Consider the following 22532-nt stretch of genomic DNA (forward strand, 5'->3'; position numbering starts at 1 on the left):
TTGATTTCAATCAAATGGTCCTACATTTTAATCCCTAAACTTTCTGTTATCTACTGTGCAACTATGGGACAATTACCTAACATCTCTGAGTCACAGTTTGTATATTGTTAACGTGGGGGTAATCATTCCTCTCCTTTAGTTTTGTCACAAGGAAGAAATTTGAAAACCTATATGCATTCATGTACTACTATTGCTGGAATAAATTGCCCCAAACTAAATGGCTTAAAATGACATAAATTTATAATGTAACAATTCTGGAGGTCACAAGTCTGAAATGGATCTCACTAAGCTAAAATCTCATGTTGGAAGAACTGTATTCCTTTGTGAGGGTGCTAGGGAAGAATTTGTTTCCCGGTCTTTTCCAGCTGCCTGAATTTCTTGGCTGATGGCGCCTTCCATCTGTGAAGGCAGCAGTGGTTGGTAGGGTCTTTCTCACATTGGTTTCCCCGTCATTCTTCCTCTTCTACCTCCTTCTTCCATTTGGGAGGACCCTTGTGTTTACCTTGGGTACACCCAGGTAATCAAGAATAATGTAATGTCAAGGCCAGGTGGTTGGAAACCTTCATTCCATCTACAACGTTAATTCTCTTTTATGGGTTCTGGACATTAGGACATGTCCGCCTTGGGAAGGGGAATTATTCTGCCCACCACATTATGTAAAGGTCATAGTTTATGCCACTCTTACAGATAGAACCCAATGAAGTAAAAGATGACTATATTTATTTATTTCCCGAAAGGAGTCCTGTGCAGTCTACACCACTGGAACATGCTGGCGTACTGTCTAGAAGTTTCTATCTCCTGGTCTTAGCTTCTTTCTTCCTTCCAACTAGAACTCACTCCCCCATCACTTTCTTCCCCTCCAAGGACTTGAGCTAACTGCTCCCTTCTTTACAGTGTCTTCCTTAAACGACCCCAGCCGGAAGAAGGTGGCTCTAAGACGGTTAAAGGAAATGCCTGTGGGAAATAATCAGGCCATTCCTGCGGATGTGCTAACATTACTTACTGAATGCATGAGCTTAGACAAATCCCTTCATCTCCAGGGCCTAGTTTTCTCATCTTTAAGATGGAAATCACAGTATATGTATCAAAGATTTCCTGCAGGGATCAAACGATATCATGTATGTCATGTTTGACACATGGTTTATGAATTTATGATCTGTCAGAAAAAGGGAATTATTAAAGGGGTTTAAGCATTCTGTTTAATCAGGGCAGAGCCCAATTGGGCAAGTCTAAATGAAACCTATTTCTTTCAATATGTGCCTGTAAAGCTTCTGAAGTTCAAGATGATGACTGATTCCTTGAAGTAAGATTCAGCAACACCAAGTGATTTTAAGGAATAAGAACTCAGACAGGGCTTTGGAATTAGTTATAAAAAGTTTTAATTTATGCAATAAAATGTGAAGGGTGGCAGACTAAAAAAAATACATTTTATCTCTGGATGGGAATGCTCATTGCCCTTTGGTAACCTCAGTACTTTGGGTAAATAGTTAGGTGTTTCCAATGGCCCAGTGTCCTCTCTGGTTAGCATCTGAGATGGTCCTTTCTCTCACAGAGGATTCTTAGGGGACTCAACAAGATTACATACACTGGGGTTCCTGATGCAGGCCCCGGCACGGTAGTGCTTAATAAATCCTGAGCATAACTGCTCCCAGTACAGCCTGACAGAATTCTGATGTGTAGTCTCTGGCAATGACTGACCCATTTTGTGTTTAGAGAAGAAGCCATTAGAATATCAAAACTGGTGGTAGAGGTTGGGATTCGCCTCCCTTCCTTTGATGATGAAATCGTGTTTAAAGAAACACTAGAAGTGACATTTTGTATTTGTATAAATCAGAGTTTGCCGATTATGGATGCCAGGGAAGTTAGCCTGCAAATGTGTCAACACGGTGGTTGATTGTGAATGCGGTGGCCGTGGTTTGCTGCCTCTAACCATCTCGCTCTTGCTGTCGTCGCCGTCACTAATTTATGAAGCAATGTTTAACATTTTAAAGATGTTTTATCGAAAATCCAAATTTCTGTCTTCCCTGGAAAACTTGAAAGGTCTAGCAATACACAGTCAGCGTTTCTGTACAGTGGTAATTAGCTACTGCTAAGGACCAGCTGTCTGCTACCGACAGGGCAGGGATCTTCCGCTCTGCCCCAGTCTCCCTCACCCAGATGTGTGACCTTACCTGTTACCTGTGCTCCCCTGGGGATTTCACGATGGTAGTAAACTGCCCCATATGACGAGTTCTTGCTCCTCAGGGAAATATAGAGCTGGGTGCTGGGAGCCTCTGGTTGCAACTTGTTTGTCAACTGATCAGTACCTAACCTTGTTTTAGGTGTGTTTCTGTTTAAAGCAGTGCTTGCTATCCATCTATCTATTATCTATCTATCTATCTATCTATCTATCGTCCATCATCTATCATCTATTGCCTATCTATCTGTCTGTCTATTTATCTATCTATTGTCTATCTATCAGTCTATTTATCTATCCATCTATCTACCTAGCTTTGATTCACTAACCTTGAACTCATGGCCAATAGCACTGTAACTCAGGCCTGAACAAAGCTTGTCTAACTCACTGTAGTCTCTGTAAGGCACATCACAGCCGTCTTGCAGTTAGGGACATTGGACAGCACTACAGTGGATTAGACGGGCTTCCTTCAGGCCTGAGTTACAGTGCTGGGGTCATTTTAAATAGCAGCGTCACCCTCAAAAAGCACAAAAATACCAAAAAAAAAAAACCTGGCACTAAATAAACTGTAAGCAATATTTGTTTACACTATGAGAACTGGAAAAAGAAAGTAGTGTTGCTTTGCTCAACCTCGAGTGGAAACGCGTGCGTGTGGTGAGTCAGACCTTTCTCCCCAGGAGCATGTCAGAGTATTGAGTGTGAGGTTACAGATGAACTTGAACAAGTAGCAGAATTCACAGATACAGAATCCACAAATAATGATGGTCAGCGGCTTGTGATTTGCAAATATTTTCTCTGTGTGTAACTTGTCATATAATATAACCCTCTTATAAGGTAGCACATTTTGCAGAACAAAAGTTTTTAACTTTTAAAACAAAAGTTTTAACTTTGATGAAGTTTGTGTGTGTGTGTGAATCACACTTTTGGGGTCGATTTTAAGAACTCTTTGCTTATCCTTAGATTTAATTTTCTTAATTTATCAAACTTTTCTTTAAATGTTTATTTTTTGAGACAGAGTGAGACAGAGCACAAGCTGGGGCGAGGCAGAGAGAGAGGGAGACACAGAATCCAAAGCAGGCTCCAGGCTCCGAGCTGTCAGCACAGAGCCTGATGCAGGGCTTCAACTCATGGACTGGGAGGTCATGACCTGAGCCAAAGTCAGATGCTTAACTGACTGAGCCACCCAGGCACCCTTGTCCCTAGATTTTAAAGCTTTCTTTTATTTTCCTTCCTAAAGGCTTAATAGTTTTCAATTTTTAATGTAAGTGTACAATCTACTTTGAATTATAAATTTTTGCATAAGGTGTGAGATTTAAGTGGAGCTTTTTGTTTAGTTTTGGTTTTGGTTTGGTTTCTGCCTATGGATGCCCATCTTAGGACCATTGACTGAGAAGGTCACCTTTTCTCCCTTGAATGGCTTTTGAACTATTGTCAGAAATCCTTTGAGCATATTTGTGTCCTCATTACTTGAGGTGAGGAGGGTAGAAACTCAGGCCCTCCACATGGTCTGTACTTAAACTGGGGTCGATGGGGTTCTCATCACCATCCATTAGCAGTGAAAGTCTGGCCCTCTTTTCAAAGACCTTCTCTTGCTGGGCGAGGAAGGTGCCTCATTAAAACTTGGTAGTAGTGGACATCGAGATCCCATTGGCCTTTGCTGGTATGGGTGGAGGTGAGGCCACAGCTTTTGTGTGTAGTATCACTAGAGTATAACTACTGTCGGCTAAAAGTTTTCTGTTATGCTTGGCTGCCCCGTCTGGTCCTTTGTCTAGAGAAAGCAGGCATTTTTGTTGGGGCTTGGCTTTTCTTTTCTTTTCTTTTCTTTTCTTTTCTTTTCTTTTCTTTTCTTTTCCTTCCTTCCTTCCTTCCTTCCTTCCTTCCTTCCTTCCTTCCTTCCTTCTTTCTTTCTTTCTTTCTTTCTTTCTTTCTTTCTTTCTTTCTTTCATCTGCAGCCATTAGTATTTCTGGGTAGCTGGCTTCTCTCTGGGACATATGAGGCAAAAAGAAATTGCAGAGAACTCATTACCCTGTTTTTCTTTGGAACTTGAGGTCCTTGGGCTGTTTGGTTTCTTTTTCTTCTGCAATAATCTTTTGTTTATCTATATTGTCTAGAGGTTTTAGTTGAACGTGGTGAGAAGGCTAGGGAAGAGTATGTCCACTCTGTCTTTCCTGGAAGCAGATGTCATGGCAGAGACTTTTTTTTAATCATCCTTTTCCAGATACAGAAACAAGTTCCAAGAAGCTGTGTGGTATGTTCTAAGTCACACAGCTCACAAGTGATGTCACCTGACCTCCAGCTGGGAATCTGGCCCCAGTGCATCTCCTCTGCCCTCTTCACACATAAAACAAACACTAGGCCATCCACAGAATGTCCTGGGGGGATATGCACGGTACACTGTCGCCCCCAGCCACAAGCTCAGTGAGGCGTGGGAGATGGGTGTGTTCATGGTCCATTTTACCTCTGTTTCGCTTGGTTTCATCCATTCCATTTCACAATGGGCTTTAAATCATTGGAAGGGGAGGACAATTATGATGCCAGAAATGTCCCTAAGAGCTTGTGAGCAAAAGGGCCATTAATTGCAAAAGATGCGTCTGCACCTGTGGCAGCAGTGGCCAGACCGAAGGCCTTGCTGATGGCGTGGAAACCCGCACGGTGTCCTGAAACGACAGGGTTTGGAAATGGGAGTGACATATTAAGAATGGCACAGAAATACGGGGAACGGTGTTTGGCAGTGACCCCAGGACTGGCAGCTCAGCTGTTGTGTTTCCAAAGGAAGTATTTGTCCGTGTTGCAGCATGACAGCAGCCCAGTCTATGTGTGGATTTTGCACCAGGCACTAAAGCTTCCATTTTCCTGTAGAATGGACTTTCCTGACCAAAGAAAAACCATGTCCCTTCATGTACCTGTGCCACATGACCGGCCCACCTGTTCCTGCTGCCACCAACCTTGTGTGCGTCTCGTATGATCTCCCGTCAACTCAACTCCCTGTTTCCATCCCGGTCCCATTCTGTCCCTTTCCCACTGTGGTGACAAAATGAATCCCTCTTTGATGCCAAATGATCACACACGCCGCCTAGAAGCTTCCATGGTTGTCTACAGCATTTAGGAGTAAGTCTAGCTACTTTTAGAAGAAGCCAGGGGCGCCTGGGTGGCTTAGTCGTTTAAGCGTCCGACTTTCGCTTAGGTCACGATCTCGCGGTTCATGGGTTCGAGCCCCGCGTCGGGCTCTGTGCTGACTGCCAGCTCAGAGCCTAGAGCCTATTTCGGTCTCTCTCTGACCTTCCCCTGCTCATGCTGTCTCTCTCTCTCTCCTAGAAATAAAAAAAAAAAAAAAAAAAAGAAACAGCAGCCAACAGTAAGGAGTCTGATCGTCATCAGCCTGTCCTCTGCTCTTTCCTCAGGTACTACCAGATCCGAGTGACCTTGAAGGTGTCCTCAAGGATCCCCCACAGACTGAGCGCCTCTGTCGTTGGGCAGACAGGTGAGCGGCAGGATGGGAGTGGGCGCTTATTCTCCACTGGTAGACCGTCGTTTCTCACTGCATGCCAGGGCATGGCAGAGGGCAGCATACACAGCGGCATTCAGCAAGTCATGCTGCGTGTTCGAGGAGCAAATTTTGGAAATGGAGACCCACTGTTGGTGTAGCCACGTGTGTATCTTGTTGTCAGGGGAGTGCATCTGAAGGAGAACACCCTCTCCCAGGGGTAAACCTGGCTGTGAAGGGTTGGCCAGGGTCAAGTCAAGGAGAAAGAGGATGGCAGATGGCATCCAGCAAGTGGGTCGGAAGAATCCTGTTGTCAGTCCTGATGATCAGCCAGTTGTAGACGATTGAGTAAGTTGGCAGTTGTGGTAGACCTTCCCAGGCAAGATCAACACCCCCAGCTCTGGGAGAAGGATTGCCAAAGACAGCCCAGGTTCTGGCTCTGAGAAGGCTGGGGATTAGTGGGCATTCAGGGCTCTCTGACGGTGTGATAGAGCGTTGAGTCCAAAATATAGAGCTTATTACATAAGAAATAAGGATCTGCACCAAAATGAAATACTTTTTATGTTAGTCAGTTTGGGAGAATGTGTTGATCACTCATATTTCAAGAAGAAAGAAAAAGACATAGGGATGGCGTAGAGAGAAAGTAAGGAGATAAAAAGATGGAATTATGGAAAGTTGGCTGAACTTTAAAAATACAAATAAAGGTAGTAAAGATTATTATGGATATTAAATCCAGTGGAGTCAAAAGCTCTGGTTGTTGCCACCCTTCAGAAAATTCCTTTTGGAATTTCCCTGGTAATTGCGCCACTTCATTATTGGCAATGAGACTCTGGTGAATAGAACTGCTTTCAGCCCGGGTGCCTGCGTGGCTCTGTCAGTTAAGCGTCCGACTTCGGCTCGGGTCATGATCTTGCAGTTCGTGAGTTGGAGCCTGCTTCAGATTCTGCCTTTCCCTCTCTCTCTGCCCCTCCCCCACTTCTCCCCCACCCCCGTCTCAAAAAAGAACTTAAAAAAAAAAAAAAAGAATTGCATGCAATTAAATACCCACAGATCAGAGTGCAGTGGGAGAGTGTAGACCAGCCACCAGTGGTCTGCTTAGCTCCACCCTGGGGAAAGGCTGGGAGGGCTGGGGCAGAGCAGGCTACTCAGACCACACAAGGGGACGGCGAGGATTGCTACTGGCTTATGGGCAGCAGGCTGACCAGAACCTGTGGGCTAGGAATGGGAAGATATTGGAGACCCCTGCTCCTCCTCTGGCCCTGGGCAGAGTCCAGCGTTAAGTAATCATCAAGTCACCACATTTCCACGGCGTTCCTTGTCTTCCATGCTGCTCCTGTGTGGTGAAGAAATCAGGCCCCTGAGACCAAGTCTCCTGTGCCCCGTGTGCACCCAGGAGGCCTGTGGTGCCCTGCTTGGGTAGCGCTGTCTCCACCCCAAGTTCTGCCAGAAGAAGGTCGCTGGAATTGGCTGACAGAGCAGGAGCCCTGAGCTCATGAACTCATGTGTGACCACAGGAATTGGCGACTTGGACTTTATTTCCTTACCTGAAGAATCAGGATGGGGGTGCCTGGGTGGCTCAGTTGGATAAACATCTGACTCTTGGTCTTGGTTTAGGTCATGATCTCATGGTTCATGGGTCTGAGCCCCATGTCGGGCTCTGCACTGACACTCCAGAGTCTGCTTAGGATTTTCTCTCTCTCCTCACCCCCATCAAAATAAATAAACATTTAAAAGAAAAGGATGAGGATACAAATCCATTCTCTATAGTGTTCTTGTCTTTTTTTTTTTTAATTTTTTTTTTTTTAATGTTATATTTATTTCTAGGAGACAGAGAGAGACAGCGTGAGCCAGGGAGGGTCAGAGAGAGAGGGAGTCACAGACTGAAACAGGCTCCAGGCTCTGAGCTGGCAGTCAGCACAGAGCCCGATGCGGGGCTCGAACCCACGAACCGCGAGATCATGACCTAAGGGAAAGTCGGACGCTTAACCGACTAAGCCACCCAGGCGCCCCTATAGTGTTCTTGTCTTAAAGATGATCAAGGAGGGCATTTCACATCCACAGAGATTATAAATGTCAATTGCCAGGACAGGAACTGGCACAAAGGAAGTGTCCAGTCAGTCTGAGCTGTGAGTGGCTGCACGATCAGGGGTGCGAGGCCAGATCTGTTCTCAGGGGCGAGGCTGGGACCGGGAAATCCGGTGGGGCCCGCGCCCCGGCCCACCTGCCGACCCCCAGCCGCAGGTTTCTGACCAGGACTCCGTTCCTCCCCTGTGACTCTAGCGCCTGAGCTCAGTTCCTCAGTGGAGCCTTCTCTGGGGGCCGGCAGTCCCCACCGTGAGGGCCAGGGGACTGTGGCCAGCAGGCGGCTGGGGGAGAGCAGGAGTTGAACCATGGAAACAAAGAGAAAAATGAACTGCAGTCTGGGGGAGAAAAAGAAGCGTGCTCTCTTCTTTGGTCTGGTTTGACAGGGGGATGATTAGGGCACACTTGCTATGCCCTTGGGTTTTACAGGAGCATAATGCTGACACAGAATGCTGACACAGAGGCCAGCAATAGTCACAGCAAGGATTCCTCCATGAGTAAGAGACCGCATCTGTGAGTTCTTACTCAAGGGGAATTTCCAATTGTATGATGTTTCGTTAGATGTGGCTGCATCACCAAGCACGCCAAAACTTAGTGGTTTAAGACAATGATTTATTCTTGATGTTTTCAGTTGGCTGGGCTCAGGGAGGTCATACAGGTGCTGCTTTTTAGCTGAGATTTCTGCAGAAAGGTTGGATTGTTGACATGTCTGATCCCTTGATTGGGGTGGCTGGACTGCCCAAGGGGACAGCTGAGTGCCTGTCTCCAGTTGAGCAGTACATCTTATATGGTAGCTCAGTTCACTGAGACAGAGAGAGAGAGAGAGAGAGAGATTCTAGGTCTCTGAACGACTGGGCTGGGCTGGTTACTGGCAAGGGGTGAGAGAGAAGAGAAGAGATTCTAGGTATGGTAACTGGCAAGGGGTCCCTTTACCAAACTGCAAGGCCAGCCCACCTTTAAGGGGAGGAGGCATATACCCCACCCCGGGTGGGGCGCCCTCTGCAGGTACAACAATGAAGGAAGTTGTTTTTTTTTTTTTTGTTTTTTTTTTTGAAGGAAGTTTTAACAGTGCTGTTTGCATACAATCATCCAGACCTAATTCCATCACCTGCACGTAGTTCTAAGAAAGCAAAAAGAAAGAAAAAAATATATTTTGAATGAAGTAGGATATACTGAAAAAGAACCAGAAAGAGTCAAAATGCATGGGACCTAATGATATCTTTGACATTCATTAGTGGAATGGTTTTGCGGGGCCACATGATTTAACTTGACTTTTCTGTTCCATTTATCTCTAAATCAGAAATAGGGAAAGCTTGCCATGATCAGGAAAGCAGAATTTCATAGTGGGGAGAGCCATAGGCTCTGGGTTTTCCAGGTTCAAATCCTACATCTGACACCTGCCAGCTGTTTGTGTTTAGAAAAGTTGTTTGGCCAGTTTGAATTTTGGGTTCCACGCCTATAAAGTGGGGCTGTTAAGAGGTACCTCCCTCCTGGGTTTGTGTCCAGGATCGAATGAATTATGCAAGGAAATGTCTGGGGGAGGTGCCTGCGGCACACAGTGAGCTCACAGTAAGGCTTAGCTGGAGTAAGTGCCCCTGCTGTGTGTACAGTGGTTCTCCATGGGCAGTCCTGTGTCCCATGCTGGTGCCTGGGACACGTCACTGGGGGTGGCGGCTGCCTTGCTGCTGTGGGGGAGCTCAGAGTCCCCTGAGGGAGGCAGAGAAGCGTCCTAGAGTCCAGCCAAGATGGCCCTTGAGATGGGGTCCCAGGTGAGATCTGGAATTGCGAGCAGCAGCTGGCCCCGTAGGCCAAGGTGGAGAAGGATGATCTGGGCGCATGTAGCAAAATGACTGGGGCTTGAGCAGAGCAAGGGCATGCACAGGACAGATGTGGGGTGGCGGGGGGGGGCGGCGTGGGGAGGAGAGGAAGAACTGTGGGAGGGGCTGGGGGCCACGTCGTGCTGACTAAGCCCCCCCATCCCCCGCGACTCCCTTCCATCAGGTTGGCCCCAGGAAATGCGTGCACTGGGAAGACAGAAAGCCAGTGCTCTTCAAACACAAGAGGTCGTCTCATAGACTAAGGGGCAGAATTAGACATTGTCATTCTCTTTTTAAACATACGTGTCCTCTGGCAGCCACAGTCTGCGGAAACGGTTTCCGTTATGCAGATGATTTAGATACTGCTTCTCTAGATGTGAAACGGTTTCTCATTGAATTTTCCAAGCTCGACGTTTATGGTTCGAGTCTGTGAATAAGAAAAAATAAGAATTCCCCACGCGAAATGCAGCCCTCGCCTGTGCACAGTCTTGTTTCCTTCTTTCCGTATGTGTTTACGAGGTGACTTGGGGAAGGCTCCTCTGGGAAACGGCTGGTTTCTTGTCTGAGTTAACTGCACGTCTCCTAGACTAGACTGTGATGGGCTCTGAGCTCCTGCCAGTCTGGAGCAACCGTCCCCCTGGGCATTCTAGAAAGTTCCCAGTGTTAGGGAATAGACGCACGGACCCCCACCCGTGACAGATGTCAGGTCTGCTCCTGGATCTGAGGGCAGGGCACAGAGGAGGCTGTTTCCCTGTGCACAGCGGTGCAGTGGCAGGGGGAGGGGGGTGTTTGGCCCTGGTGTTCAGTGTGTGAGTCTGAGGTCCACATCATCTTGGTCATTACTGAAAATAGAGAAGCATCAATTACAAGTGGTCCTGTAATGAGTCACTGAGGCCAGGAGATCTCTCTGCTGTTCACAACTTTCCAGAAGCCTCCTTCCTATAAGCCGAAGCACAGGGACCTGAGAGACCGAGGTGAAGTTTGGCCACTTAACATGTGAGGCTTGAGGTATAACAGGGAGAGAAACCGGAAGTAAGACATTTTAAAATGCTGTTTGGCTCAATTCAAAGCCTTGCTTACCTTTTGTGGGTCTCACGGAACTGTTTCCTCTCTTCTCAGGGGGATCAGGTTCATACCTGTGAATGAATGTTAAGTGTAATAATGGGGCGCCTGAGTGGCTCAGTCGGTTAAGTGTCCGACTTCCACTCAGGTCATGATCTCACAGTTCGTGGGTTCAAGCCTCGTGTCAGGCTCTGTGCTGACAGCTCAGAGCCTGGAGCCTGTTTCCGATTCTGTATCTCCCTCTCTCCCTGACCCTCCCCTGCTCACGCTGTCTCTCTCTCTCTCAGAAATAAAAATAAAAAACATTAAAAAAAAAAAAAGAAAGAAAGAAAGCATTGTGATTCTTTCCTTTCACCAGAGCGGTGCTATTGAATAGATTTTGCAGCCTCTTCCTTCCCGGAGGTGTTAACAAATTTTCCCCTTGTGGGGATGGCCGCTGAGGTCAGCCTGCGGGCCAGGAACTTTAGGAATTCGAGGCTGTCGCGGGGTGATTAAGCACAAAACAGGCATCTGCTAGTCATGGCTCTTGAAAGGTAGAGAAAAATAGCTCGGTAAATTGTGGAAACGTGTAAAAATTACCGTGATTAGTTTTAGTAATGTTTTGAGAGGTGATTTCCATTTCCATTAAGTGGAAGCAGTTAAGAGTTTTATCATGTAGGGGGCAGGGGGACATTTATTCTTTAAATGAATCCATCTCTTTTCTTTTCCGGGTCCATTAAAGTGCACCTAACTATCAAATACACCCTGTTTTCATGGCGAATACTCAGCAAGTGAAACACTCGAGCCCCCAGGCTCAGAGTACCCACCTGGGGCCGTCGAGAACGCTGCTCAGGGCCATCAGGAGGGATGTCTCTGGATAAACGGAGACGTTAGTGGGTGTTCTCCCACCTGCTCACTTTCTGGGCAGCAGGGAGCCCGGGTCCCTCACTGTTGGCCCCGTGGGCAGGCCAGGAGTCTGCTCTGCCAGATGGCCCTGTGACCCAGCTGCCACTGGGGCCAAGCAACTTGTCCCTCACCCTTGGAGTTGGCCATGGCCTCTGTAAGCCTGCTTGACCTGCAGGCCCCTCCCGGGAAACTCTCCAATCTGCTCTCCCATCATTCTCGTGTCTCTGCCTCTGCTCTTACTGTGCCTCCCATGTTGAATGCCTATCCCTCCCTCCCGCCCCTTCCAATCCACAAGACTGGCAGAAAATGCTGATGCAGGTTCTCTGAGGCCCACGGCCCGCCCTGGCATGGGCACACCTGGTGGGGACACACCTGATGTGGGCACACATGGCCTCAGCCCACCTGGTATGGGCACACCTGGTGGGGACACACCTGGCCTCAGCCCACCTGGCACAGGCATACCTAGAGGGCACACCTGGCGCGGGCTCACCTGGCCTGCTCTTCCCCCCACACTAGGAAGGCTGCTCGCAGGCGGCACCATAGCCAGCCTGCACCTGTGTGGGGACAGCTTGCACCTGGCGAGCATGACTGAGGCCCGGGCACCTGAGAGAAAGGTGAGGGTAGGCGGAGGACCCCTGCTGCATATGGCAGAGACGATGTGACTCCAGCTTCAGAGCCTTCCTTGCGGGGTCTCTCTGTAGAGTGCAGCCGGCTGGGTCCTGCTCACGCTGGGTGACCCAGGACTTGCTGCCACCCTCCCTGGGCCTCCTCCTCCTCCTCCTCCCTTCTTCATGGCATCCTGAGGACTGAAAATGTTAATATTATGAAAGCACTTAGAAGGGAGATTGACATCCTAGGCCCTCAAGAAACTGGCTATTTTTAGTTTTATTGAAGGAGCCAGAATCAGCAGATATGTGTGAAATTTACATGGGCTGAACCGGTAGCCCTGGTGGGTTTTGCTTATTCTGTAAATGTGTCCCGAGTGCCTCCTGTGCGGCCCACACTATTTCCAGAGCTCTCTGAAGCCCCAGATGCGCCCCCCCCCCCACTCTCCGTGGATGTTGTCTTCCTGGTGGACTTTTCCATTACTGGGGGTTCCCAGCAGCGGTTTCCTGAGATCCTGGCGATGAAAAGGACATTGTAGGGTAGCGTACAGGTGCTCAGAGTCATCCTACTCTTATTAAAATAAGGTCGCTTTTTGAGAGTATTTGGTTTTTTTCAGATACTTGGGGATATAAGCAAGTCCTCCATGTGGAAGATGAGGTGTAAAGCCCTGGAGCCATATTGATTTATCCAGTCCTTGCTTCGGGTGCCTGCCAGAGCGCCTGGAACATAGCTGCTGTTCCCTGCATGTTTGTTCAGTGGTGAGTGGGAGGCCAGGGGACGCAAGTTGGACCAAAGAGAGAAAGAAAAGAGGCCGAGGGGCGCCTGGGTGGCTCAGTTGGCTGAGCATCCAAGTCTTGATTTTGGCTCAGGTCGTACTCCCAGGGTCATGGGATTGAGCCCCAAGTTGGGCTCCTTGCTGAGCGTGGAGCCTGCTTGAGATTCTCTCTCCCTCTTTTTCCCCCTGCCTCTCTCCCCTACTCTTGCTCTCTCTCTCTGTCTCTCAAGTGAAGGAAGGAAAGAAGGAGAGAGAGAGAAGAAAAGAAAGACAGAATTCCATGCAATTAAACAAACACAGTGAGCTCTTGAGGGCTCAGCCACACAGGTAGGAATGGGAAAACATGCTGTTCCTGGTGTTTTCAATTAGTATTCATTAAAGTGTTGTTCAAAGATAAAAAAATGATTATTTTAAAAAAAAAGTCGAGACAGCCTCTTTCTGGTTTGCCCAAACGGGCTCTGAAAGTCTGAGAATGAACCAGGTGCATGGAATTGGCGTTTCAGCGCCAGCAATGTCTGACAGGGGAGGGGTTCCCTCAGGCCTCCACAGCAGGGGTGTTGGAGGATCCCCTCCGTGTAGGGTCCCTGAACAGTTTCTAGATCCCCACTTGCACCCCTCCTAAGTCAGCCCTCGAAGTGAGATGAGAGGGTAAGCAGAGGAAACACTGAAGAGGAAACTCATGTGGGGACGCACCGTGAACTTGCTGCTCTCTGAGAACCTTGAAATTATGTAATTGTAGCTAATAAGTTGTTACGAATGACAGATAATTGGATGGTTTCCTCGTCTCTGCTCAGTGGCTTAGTTATATGAAGAAATTCTGAAGTCTTATCGCCGTAACATAAAGGACAGGTTCCTGAGGGTACAGAGGGCAGAGGGTTCTCATTCCTGACCTGCTCGCAGATGCATTTCCAGATGGGAAATGTGTGACCACAAGCAGAAGTGTTTGTTCCCGAGCTGCAGGAGGTCGTTGGGCACATGAAATAGCGACTGTCGTGAAGTGCGGAAAGCCTGTCTGTGTGGTCCAGTGGTCCTGGAGGAGTGTCCTGGCCAGGCTCTGGGCCCCCTCTCACCCGCGAGGAGTGATGAGGTCTGTCTTGTCCAGGATTTTCCACATTTAAAATGAGGGAGTCCAGGGATGCCTGGGTGGCTCAGTTGGTTAAGCGGCCGACTTCAGCTCAGGTCACGATGTCGTGCTTCGTGGGTTTGAGCCCCACACCTGGCTCTGCTGACAGCTCAGAACCTAGATTCTGCTTCTGATTCTGTGTCTCCCCCTCTCTCTGCCCCTCCCCTACTCATGCTCTGTCTCTCTGTCTCTCAGAAATAAATAAAACATATAAAAAATTTTAAAAATTAAAAATAAAATGAGGGAATCTGCACTCCCACTGCATGTGGTAACCAGGGATGGGTATATAAGAATCTCTTTAGAGAGAGGAGGAGCATTCTCAAGGGCAAAATTCCTGCTGATGGAGATGCTGCATCGCCCCTCCCCTGCCCCCCTCCCCCTTCGCCCCCGTCCCTCACCCCTGCACGGAGTCCCTAGAGCCCTGTCAGCACCTCTATCTGGCCCCGGCCACTCCTACTTTGATGACACCACTCCACTTTCTGGGAGATGTATTAAAATGCATCAGTTTCCCACATTGAATACACATTTTTCCCCTGCAAAATTTGTTTTTAAAATTAATTAGCTCCAAATGTCTCTGTATTCGTGAACAGTTGTGATTTTTCTGCATGCTCAGAAAATGGTACGAAGTGAGACAACCTACCTACGAGATCTTCGCAAACACAGTGTAATATTTGTAAAGACTAAGTGTGACCAGTATATTCTTTGGAGGAGATTTAACGAAGCACTTACCAATTTGACCTTGAGTCTCGTTAGTTTTTTAAAAAAATGTTTTTAATGTTTTATTATTTATTTTTGAGAGAGAGAGATGGATAGAGTGTGATCAGGGGAGGGGCATAGAGAGACACAGAATCCAAAGCATCTCCAGGCTCTGAACCATCAGCATAGAGCCCGACACGGGGCTTGAACTCACAAGCTAAGAGATTGTGACCTGAGTTGAAGTCAGACACGTAACCAACTGAGCCCCTCAGGCGCCCCAAATCTTGTTAGTTTGTTTGAAGCTCAGCCATTTAGGCCCCTGGGCAGCTTGTAGACTCCAGGCATCCTGACACTGGTGACCAAGGCATGAAACAGTTCCTGCTGACGGCCAGTGTCCTACATATGACGGCCCAGTCCAGAATTGCTGGACAAGTTGAGTCAGTGGCCATTTCAAATTTTTTATGTTTTTTTTTTTTTAATTTATTTTGAGAACATGAGAGAGAGAGAGAGGGAGCGAGCATGAGCACAGGAGGATCAGAGAGAGAGGGAGACACAGAATCCGAAACAGATCCCAGGCTCTGAGCCAACTCTCAGCACAGAGCCCAATGTGGGGCTTGAACCTGTGAACCGTGAGATCATGACCTGAGCCGAAGTCGGACACTTAACCCACTGAACCACCCAGGTGCCCCAGTGGCCATTTCAATAATAAAAAAGTGAAATTTTCTACTTCTGCATTTATTTTAAGAACTAAGTTTCATCATTGGCAATAGGACATGTGCCAGAGAAAGAACAGTCTGGGTTCCAGGGGCTTTGAAGGCAGAGCAAGCTAGGGTGTCTTTGTGGCTCAGTCTCTTATGGGCTCAGTGCCTTTGGACAAGTCACTTGATCTTCCTGAACTTCAGGTCTTTTATCTGTAGGATATGGATCATAATTTGTATCTCACAGCACGCTTAAGGGCTTAAATCTGCATTTCCCCCCCATGTGGTGTTAACACCAATATTGGTTAATAATCATATGGGATTGTGAGTGACACAGACATGACATATATATAGGGGCTTAAGCCGGATAAAAGATGATTTCCCACCCACGTTAAACACCAGATGTGAGCAGACCACATTGGCGCACTGTCCCTGTGGCCACCAGACCCCGAGTCCCAGCTGTCTTTCTGCTCCTTCATCCTGAAGTACAGCCTTCACCATCAAGACCCCCTTTGGGTCCAGGCTGACCTCTGAAGCTTTGGCCATGGCCTGTGAGCCCCAGGCTGGATGGAGAGGAAAGCAGAGCGGGGGGAGGGGGTGCCTTTCTTACCTGGGGGGGTGGGGGGGGAGGACCAGTGGCAGGGGGGTGATGTTCCTGCATCTCATTTGCTAGGATTTACTTATCTGGCTGAGAAACAGAGACGCCGAGGCAAGCAGCCTGCAAAGTGGGTATAGTTCTAGTTTTTTCTCCGGGAAAGAACAGCCGTTCATTGGCCACGTCCACCAGCAGCCTTTGCTCTCTGGTGGCTGGGAATAATTAAGATGAATTTAGGGAATGCTCCAAAATAGTAATTCCAATGAAAAACTGTCTTCATTTTCAGCTTTCTCTCAAGACTTGTGTTTAATTCAAGAAAAAAAATGTATCTTAGGATAATAAATTTATATAATTAACCTTTGCTAATCTCCCTTTTTATTAGCAAGAACAGAGACAGGATCCCCCCCCATTATCTGTCAAGCATATCCAACTAGACTATAATAACACTCATCTGTTTTCCCAAACAAGGAAAGTCACACTGCAAAATCCAGGTATGTGTTTATTTGGGATCTTAGGGACGGCAATCCGGGAGACACAGAGGCTGCCGTGACAGGGCGGGCTCCGAGCTGGAGGCAAGAGACAGGGTTATGAAGTCAAAAAGACGCAGGCTTCCATAAGGCGTTTGAAAGAATTCTCATTGGCGCTGACATTTAAACTGAGTGTCTAGGGGCTCCTGGGTGGCTCAGTCAGTTAAGTGTCTGACTTCGGCTCAGGTCGTGATCTCATGGTTCATGAGTTCGAGCCCCACGTCAGGCTCTGTGCTGACAGCTCAGGGCCTGGAGCCTGCTTTGGATTCTGTGTCTCCCTCTCTCTCTGTCCTTCCCCCACTCACACTCTGTCTCTCTCTCAAAAACTGAATAAACATTAATTTTTTTTTTTTAAAAAGTAAACTGAGTGTCAATCCACAGTTGGCTATTTGATTAACAGTGTTACATCATCTCTGTTTCAGTCCAAAGTGATGTTCTCCAGGACAGAGCTAAGCTGTGGCTGTCCAAAATCCAAAGTCTGTTTTCCACCTGGTGTGGATATGCCCGGTTCCACCCCGCTGGGGCCTCCCCACCCCACTGTAAACAGACTCCCGAGTCATACTTACTCCACGTTGGATCTTTCATACTTCCCACCAATATTTCCTATGTATGGAAAGCAACACTGATTTAGTTTTTACAAGACAATGATGCTAATTTCCCTTTAAATTGTATTTTAAGGCAGAACAAATTATTGCAAACAAATATTAAGCAATGCCAGTAGAGATACTCGGGAGATATAGTAAAAACATCCAAGTTTTATATAAATAACTGAAGTTGGGTAAATGGCTACATTAAATCCATTAGTAGGCATAAAGCCCTCAGCTCAGTGTCTGAGCAGTTACATTATACTGCTAGCCATTTTTATTTCCTGAAACAGCAAGAATCAAAAGTACTCTCAGTTTTATAGAGTGCCTTTGATTCATTGCCCTTTTTATGTGTGCCCAGTAAAAAATTAGGAAGATATTACTTGGGACAAGGGTACAGAACAAAATTCGCCCACAGAGCCCAGCAATTTGAACAAGATACATTTTAAACCAGAACAGGGTTGTCCTGGGCAGTGGGGTTACAGGGTCAGGATTTCCCACAAATTAGCTTTCAGTGCATCCATCCAATGTCCCTTCCTTCCAGGGACAGCCAGAGATAAGAGGATGGATTTATGTTAAAATTTTCCTCATGCAGGAAAATTAACAGAAAACACCCCTCTTACTTTTTTCTGAATCCATATTGTATTTGGAGAGTTGCAGAAATGGCATTTCCCATTTTGTCTTGTTAGCTCATTGGGACTATCCGAAGGAGAGGCTGTGAGGAATGCATTATCTCTGAAGTCTGGCTTTTACTCAGAATGCTCTTGAAGGAGGAGCCTGAGAGTTCTGTTTTATTTTTCCACATTACTTTTTTTTTTTTTTTCCTTTTTGGTAATAGCACATCTCCACTTTAGGCAGGCGGTAGGTTTTAAAGACTTTACTTAGCTTGACCCGGCACATGCATATTCTTGAGAGAACATTGAAAATCTACATGCCCAGAACTGTCGGCCTAAGAAGTCTGCTTCTTCTCTGTGTGTGCGACACACTCTTCTCCCTCCGGCGCTCTCAGGAGTCAGCTGACTTTTATAACCTGCTCACGGAAGTCAGAGTGCTATTTGGTGTTCACAGATAATTCAGAGTATGGTGCTTCCTGGCTCAGAATCCACAGATGATGGTGATGATGAGGGTGGCGGTGATGGTGGTGAATAGCAGCGGCCGCTAATGCTTGGGTAGCATTTAACCTGCAGCGGATGCTGTTCATGCTCTTTGCAAATGTTAACTTTCAAGGGCACCTGGGTGGCTCAGTTGGTTAAGCAAATATTAACTTCCTCACAACAGCTCTGGAGGTTATTATCTATTATCTACTATAATCTACTATTTATTATCTATTATCTACTATTATTATCCCCATTTTATGGATGAGTATGCTGGAGGACACTCCTGGGAAGAGCTGGGGTCAGGACCCCATGCCAGACAGTCTGGCTCCTACCTACAACATTTCATTGTCTTTTGTTCACCTTAGAGCAAAACATGATCTCCTTGGCGGGCGCTGGTTGGCTTCCTGTGATCGGATCTTGGACTTCCTCTCACACTCGACTACTGCCTCTCTGCCCCATCCTTCTCACTTTTCCTTGGCTGCACCAACCTTCTTCCCAGTTCAGAGCTCCTGGACTTGCTGCTCCATCCATCTGGAGCCTCATCGTTCTGCCTCAGTTATTCTGGTGTCTGTTCAATGTCACCTCCTCAGAGAGGCTTCTTGCCTTATTTTTTTAAAAATAGATTTCCCATTGTCATTCAGTTCCTTACCGTGCTCTAGTTTTCTTCAGATGACTTCAACTGATGTTATTATATCCTCATTTATTGTCCACATCACCTCTAAAATTTAATAATTATGCTTTCAGTAAGTCATTACTGAGTGCTCTCTGTGTGCCAGGAAATAGAATATTTTAAGTATTATGTGTAAGGGAGTGTACTTAAATCGTTACGCCTTCTTTAGGTGATAGGTCCCTTTTTGCAGAAGAGGAAATTTGGGCCGATAGAAGCTCATGGATTTCCTCAAGGTCCCCCAGACAGACACTAAGTCCTAGAGCCACGATCGCAGCCCGTGAGTCTCGCTGCGGAGTCTTGCAGGCCCTGACTGTCCCCTGCTCCACGTGCAGAGCTGAGATGGGACCTGTAACAGACATCCGCTGAAGGAGAGAAATCACTGATGTTGACAAATGGCCCTGCCACCCAATTGGTCCCGCAAGAGCGACCTGCACTTCACCTTGCCCACCCTCCCCTCCACACTGACTCGGTTCTCAAGTCCTATCAGTTGGGACTTTCTCCTCCTCAGCTCTCCTGGAATCCCGCCATGCCTGCTGAGCCGGCTCTGGCTCAGGCTCCTCACTGCACCTGTTCCCCTGTGTGCCCCCCGTGTTTGTCAGCCACTCACACGAACAGTCAGAGGGGTGACAAACCAGACAAGCAGGGCTGCCCAGCCAGTGCTCCATGGACAGGCTTAATGGGGATTGCATGTGTCACCCCACTTTTACTGTTTAAATATTTTAAACTCTTATGAAAGATGCAGTGAATGAAATATTTTACTATTATCTCCGTGAATGCTTACGCACTGAGGACCTACTTGAGAGCCCAACTTCTGCAGCCTGCTTGGGTTTGCATTCTGGCTTCACGTCTTTGAAACAGTGAAATAAGTGCCCGGTGCCTCAGTTTCCCTGAACAGAATCGATAGCAAGGGCAGAACCTCCCTCGCACGGTCACGTTGAAGATGCAGTTAGGTAATGCGAGTCCCCAAGGAGAAGTGTTCAAATGTCAGCCACTGTCGTCTTCCTCATCACCGTCATCACCCCGTGCTGGACGTTCCATTTAGCTGTGCGTCACTGTAGGAGAGATGCGGTAGGTATATAAGTCAGATCACGTGACCTGGCGCCAGCAGCCCCCCACCCCCACCCCCGTGTGCCGCAGCTGCTCAGCACAGATTGGTGCCACAGTGTGACATCATGACAACAGACGGTATCCCAGGTCATGATGATGCCGCATCAGCACTTGGTGTGAGCTCCCCTCGCTTCTCATGTGACTTTAATATTCATGGGGAAGAGCGTGAGCATTTGTTAGATGTAATTAGAGACAGAACTTTCCATCAGAAATTGATGACAAACCTTTGTTTTCCAATCAGTTTCAGGGCTCTTGAAATATCAAGGCTAATAGTGATCTTGGGAGTTAAAATGAGAAACAGAGCCAAAACCAATGTTGGGGGATGGGATGGGAGCAATCAGGCATTTATCACACTGACACTTATAAACAGTAGTTATTGTGTTAAATACACTGTGTTTCATGCGATCATGGGGAAAAGCAAAGCTGATCTATGCCTTCTTTGATGTGATTTCAGGCTTGCATGTCGATCAGAATGGCTTCATGGTTTCATTGATTTTGTTTAGCAAATGTAATACATTTGCAATACATGAACTAAATGACATTAATAGAACCACGCTTCCACATCTTATAGATTTGACTTCATATAAGAGTGAGTTGGAGGGAGGGGAAGTGACTCCGCTACTTAAAAATAATTCAGTATGACAAAGTGCACACGTGCCCCAGCCCAGGGATGTCCACACTGGCTCCAGAGAAGACCTGAGCTGTGGTTAATTTGTGCAGAGTCACCAGCAAACACCCAAGGGTTCAAGCGAGTGGTGAAGACAAGTTTACACGTGGTGCTGGGGCTGGTTGAACATCCAGGGGTGGGCGGATGAAAAGAACCTCATGAAGCTGCTCCAGGAGGAACTAAGAGAAACTGAACAGGGAGGGATTGGATTTCAAAAAGGTCTCAGTCAGCAGAGCCAGAGTTCAAGGGAGGTTTCTGATGTGCAGCAGAAAGCATGCCTTAGCAGTAAATTTCTAAGTTATGTCTTCAGGGTCTTTGAAATAAAACTTAACCAAGTTATCCCTTGACACGAGCTTTAGAGTTGAATCAGGAGTGTTTGAAGGATGAACACGGTCTAACTCTTCTTTCTGGTTAGCTTACATTCATCGAGAAAAGATTCTGAAGATCGTGGCCTTGAAGTCTTAGACATAAGAACCAGAGAAAATAGGAAATGGGAAATTAAATGGGAATTAAATGGGAAACTCAACATAGCTTTAAGGCCAAAAGGGACTCCAAAAATTCAGTGGATACCTTGCAGACCCAGAGTCATTAAATGGATTGGCCAAGGTCACTAGTCAGTGAGAAGCTGGTGCTTTAAATTCAGGAACTTGAGAGCTAATGGATATTTTTGCCTTTCATAAAATTCTTGTTCCATTATGGAAAAGGCCCTCCATTTGCCGTTTTAATCATGAGGAATTTATTTAAAGTTCCTGAGTTTTAATTTCCCCTGGGGAAGAAGAGCCCTCATTTTCTTGTGCAACTGAATGGATCCAGCATCATGAAGCTTCCACATACCGCATGGCACTTTCATGGCAGTTGATTCCCTGGATTCTATCCTCCCTTTTTCTACCAACAATACCCCGCCATTTCCTAGGGAAGTGTGCATCTTCCTCCTTTTCAACCATGTGGCTTATTGATTTAATTCCCAGCTGCAGGCCTGGCTCTGATTAGCTTGCACCTGTCAGCATATCCCTTGGTCCTGGTCTGGGAAGGGACCTGTTTCCTCTCTCTATTCCTCTGGATATTGAGGAGCTGGGGTGTGAATTCTGATACTGCCATGTCCATTTTTCTATCATAGAAAGAGCGTTGGGCTGTCTATATAGTAATCAGAGGGGGCTAGAGAAAGGGAAGCAGAACATCAGAGTTTTGGGTTTCGTCCCTAAGCCAGTGAATTAAGCCATCCTTGAAACTCGAACTGCCTTTGGGTTATGATTGGGTTTTCTTTCTTGTTGAAGGCAGCTTGAGTTGAACTTCCTGGCCCTTGAGACAGCTTTCTCATGGATACAGGGGGTTAATAAATAATACTTTTCTTAACTTACCCATAATTTTAAAGTAAATGTCTTTGAAGACTGAATAGACAGCATGATGCCTCAGGGTCCACCTTACTTTAAGAACTCTGATTTAAACAAGGACCTGGCAAACATCCTTCAAGCTAAGGATGAAGAAGACTGTGAAGTTGCTCGTGTCACCTTAACAGGTTTTTATCCAGCCACCCTCTTCCACCTCCCCAGGGGCCAGCTCAGCGGGCTTTGAAGGAATCCTTGATCCACAGCTCCAGGCATGAAACCCTCTTGCAGGGCTGAGTTACACCTGGGGGAACATCTGGCTTTCTGCATCTCTACTCCCCTTTCTCCCATGAGGCACATTGACTCTTTTTCAGATGGGTTTCTTCTGGTTGCAAAATGCATGCATGTTTGGTTGAGAATATATTTAAAACCAAAATACAATACAGGAATACTGATCACACCATAAGGCCACCATCTCGGCATCATATAAGCACAGCATTTGGTGAGTTATCTTCTCTTTTCGAATTGTTTTCTCTTTCCCTCTCCTTTTTACCC

The 22532-nt window shown here is 47.0% G+C and overlaps 1 protein-coding gene across 2 annotated transcripts in view; it reads left to right on the plus strand.

The window, feature by feature from the left end:
* The window catches only part of FAM135B (family with sequence similarity 135 member B), a 281275-nt gene that overhangs the window by 132395 nt on the left and 126348 nt on the right, over positions 1-22532 (plus strand). For both annotated transcript variants that reach the window (XM_039232988.1, XM_039232987.1), the window contains exon 3: positions 5579-5658. In XM_039232988.1, coding sequence (XP_039088919.1) covers positions 5579-5658 — 80 coding nt within the window. The remainder of the gene's footprint in view (positions 1-5578; positions 5659-22532) is intronic.

The sequence above is a fragment of the Hyaena hyaena genome, unplaced genomic scaffold, assembly GCF_003009895.1.
Source record: "Hyaena hyaena isolate Hyena2069 unplaced genomic scaffold, ASM300989v1 scaffold_69, whole genome shotgun sequence".
Classification (NCBI taxonomy): domain Eukaryota; kingdom Metazoa; phylum Chordata; class Mammalia; order Carnivora; family Hyaenidae; genus Hyaena; species Hyaena hyaena.